The following is a 2,700-nucleotide window of genomic DNA, read 5'->3' as shown; positions in this document are numbered from 1 at the left end:
TGGCTTGGTGAATATGTCTGTGAATATGTCTGTGGTGGTGCAGGCAGTAAAATGCCTGCTGTAACATCAGTGAACAGCCCTTAAGGCTGTTCGAGACCCACCGCGGCCGGGGTGGGCTCCCGGCCCATGTCTCAGCTCCCGCCCACCCAGCGGTTCAAAAGCGCAAGCAAGTAGATAATTGGGTACCTGACCCTAGGTGGCAGGGGGCACCCTCCTCCTGATGGGGGGCATGCAGCAGGAGCATTGGCGGTGGCGGAGCGATTGGCGAGCAGCCCTGGCGACCCAGTGGAGCGTGGTGGACATTCGACGGCGAGCGGCGGAGTTCCAGGCGGAGACTGGAGTGTGGCGGTGCAGCGGCACGGCAGAACCAAAAGGACGTAAGCCGGAGCTGTAGTCGGCGCATGACCGCACACCGGGACGAGTCCGCCAGGGGGAGTTGCTGTGCCAAAGACCTGTGCCAAGACCTGTCAACCGAAGATGAGGACAACGACATCTGAAGCCCGCTTGAAAAAAGAGCTGAATCACAACAGAGCCCTGCCCTGCGTGCCGGTAGGCAGTCACTTCCCTATGTAAAAATGTGGCCCTAGATAGGCAATTAAATTGTATGTAAACCGCTCAGAGACCCTTCGGGGTTAGAGCAGTATAGAAACTGAAAGTTAAATAAAAAAATAAAAAATAAATAAATAAATAAAGATAATCTCCTCAGCAGGACTTGCAGGTCTTTCTTGGATTTGGTGCTCTCACCTTTGCAGATAGCGATGCAAGCTTGATTGTCCTCAAACAGTATTATTGGTTTTGGTTCATCTATTCCAAAGTCTTTCAGTAGATGAATAATCCAGTAAAGTTCATAGCTGGCACTTTGCGCTGATACGCATTCAGCTTCTGTGGTAGAGATAGTTATGACAGATTGCTTTTGACTAGTCCATTCAATCAAACTGTCTCCATAGTAGAACAAGTATCCACTTGTAGATTTGCCATCAAGTGTGTCTTTACCCCAGTTGGCATACATAAGTCCGATCAGTCTTGGGTCATCACAGGCTGAGATTTTAAGTTTGTAGTCCAAAATTCCTATTAGATATCTTGCCAGTCTCTTTATAGCTTTCCAGTCATGGATGAGCTGGTCTTTCTGCATAAGAGTCCAACAGCTGAAGTTATATCTGGTCTGCAGATTGAGCTCAAGTATAATAATTTTCCAATTGCGGATCTGTATTCATGGTTGTCTTTAAGTAGTGGTCCATCTGTATTCTTGAGGTAATCCTTTTCAAGAGGAGTGCTCACTGGTTTGGAATGTTTCATTCCCACAGATTCAATAAAGTCCATGATCTTTTGTTTTTGGCTCAAAAGAAAACTTCCATCCTCAGTTCTTTCAATTTGTATTCCAAGGTAGTGCTTTATGGGTCCTAATTGTTTCACTTCAACTTCTTTGTTCAGTTCATCTGCTATTTCTTGTACATCTCCTTGGTCTTGACAACAAATAACCAAGTCGTCAACGTAAGTAAGTATGTATTGATATTGTCCATTTTTAAGTCTTGAGAACAAGCAAGGTTCTGCTGTTCCTTGTTGAAAATTCTGTTTTTGTAACAGCTTAGTCAATTTGTCATTCCATGCTTTCGCTGCTTGTTTTAATCCATAAACGCTTTTGTTGAGTTTGCACACTAGGCCTTCTTGTCCTTCCGTTGAAAATCCTTCTGGTTGTTCCATGTAGATCTCTTCAGTCAGGTCTCCATTGAGAAAAGCAGTTTTGACATCCAAATGTTCAATATGCATGCCCCTTGAGGCTGCTATGCTTAGAAGTGTCCTGAAGGATATGTAGCTTACAACAGGTGCAAAAGTATCAGAAAAGTCTATTCAAAATTTTTGTGAGAAGCTTTTTGCAACTAGGCGTGCCTTGTACTTGTCCACCTTGCCGCCAGGGTCATACTTAACTTTGTACACCCACGTACAGCCGATGGCTTTTCTTTCAGAAGGAAACTCAGTAAGAGTCCAAACTTGTTTGTCTTGTAAAGATCCAAATTCTTCTTCCATTGCTTCTATCCACTTGCTTCTCTCAGGCGCAGATAGTCTGTTGACTTCCTTCCAGTTATTAGGTTCCTTCACTGGTTGTACACTTGCACAAATTCCATACATCGGTGGTGGTACACCCTTGTTACTTCTTGCTGATTGTCTCACAGTGGTTGTCTCTCTTACCCTTGGCATAGCTTCTCCTGTTTTCCCTTCTGAGCTGGAATTCTCTCTTGGAGATGGACCTGCCTGTTCACAGGTGTTCTGAGCAGATTGCCAAGCGAACACCTTGTTGAAGGAGACATCTGTAGGTTCCTGAGTAGCAGGTTGCACTGTGGACTCAGCCAGGTTAGAAGTCTGTAGGACATTGCTTTCATCAACATGTACCACATTGCATACTTTAACTGTGCAAGTCTTAGGGTTCAGGTTTCTGTATCCTTTTCCTCCAGAGGCATATCCCACCAGGATACCAGGTTCTGCTCTTGGGTCAAGTTTGCCTCTTTTCTCCTTTGGTATATGTGCATAAGCTTTAGATCCAAAGGCTCTTATATGTTTAAGTCCAGGCATTCTGTTATGCCATAATTCAAAAGGACTTTTATTGGTAGTTTTTGATGGAACTCTGTTATGCAAATAGACGGCAGTGTGGACTGCTTCTGCCCAGTAAGACTCTGAAAGTCCAGATTGCATTAGCATAGAACA

At 44.7% G+C, this 2,700-nt stretch overlaps 1 protein-coding gene across 1 annotated transcript in view; it reads left to right on the top strand.

Moving 5' to 3' along the window:
- The first annotated feature begins 229 nt into the window (after positions 1–229).
- LOC107116050 (olfactory receptor 51V1-like) overlaps positions 230–2,700 on the top strand; it is a 7,952-nt gene continuing 5,481 nt past the window's right edge. The window contains exon 1 of the mRNA XM_015417910.1: positions 230–377. Coding sequence (XP_015273396.1) covers positions 230–377 — 148 coding nt within the window. The remainder of the gene's footprint in view (positions 378–2,700) is intronic.

Source organism: Gekko japonicus, unplaced genomic scaffold (genome assembly GCF_001447785.1).
Source record: "Gekko japonicus isolate JY-2015 unplaced genomic scaffold, Gekko_japonicus_V1.1 scaffold6040, whole genome shotgun sequence".
NCBI lineage: Eukaryota > Metazoa > Chordata > Lepidosauria > Squamata > Gekkonidae > Gekko > Gekko japonicus.
The sequence above is the reverse complement of the archived record's forward strand: the minus strand, read 5'-3'. Positions and strand labels throughout refer to the sequence as shown.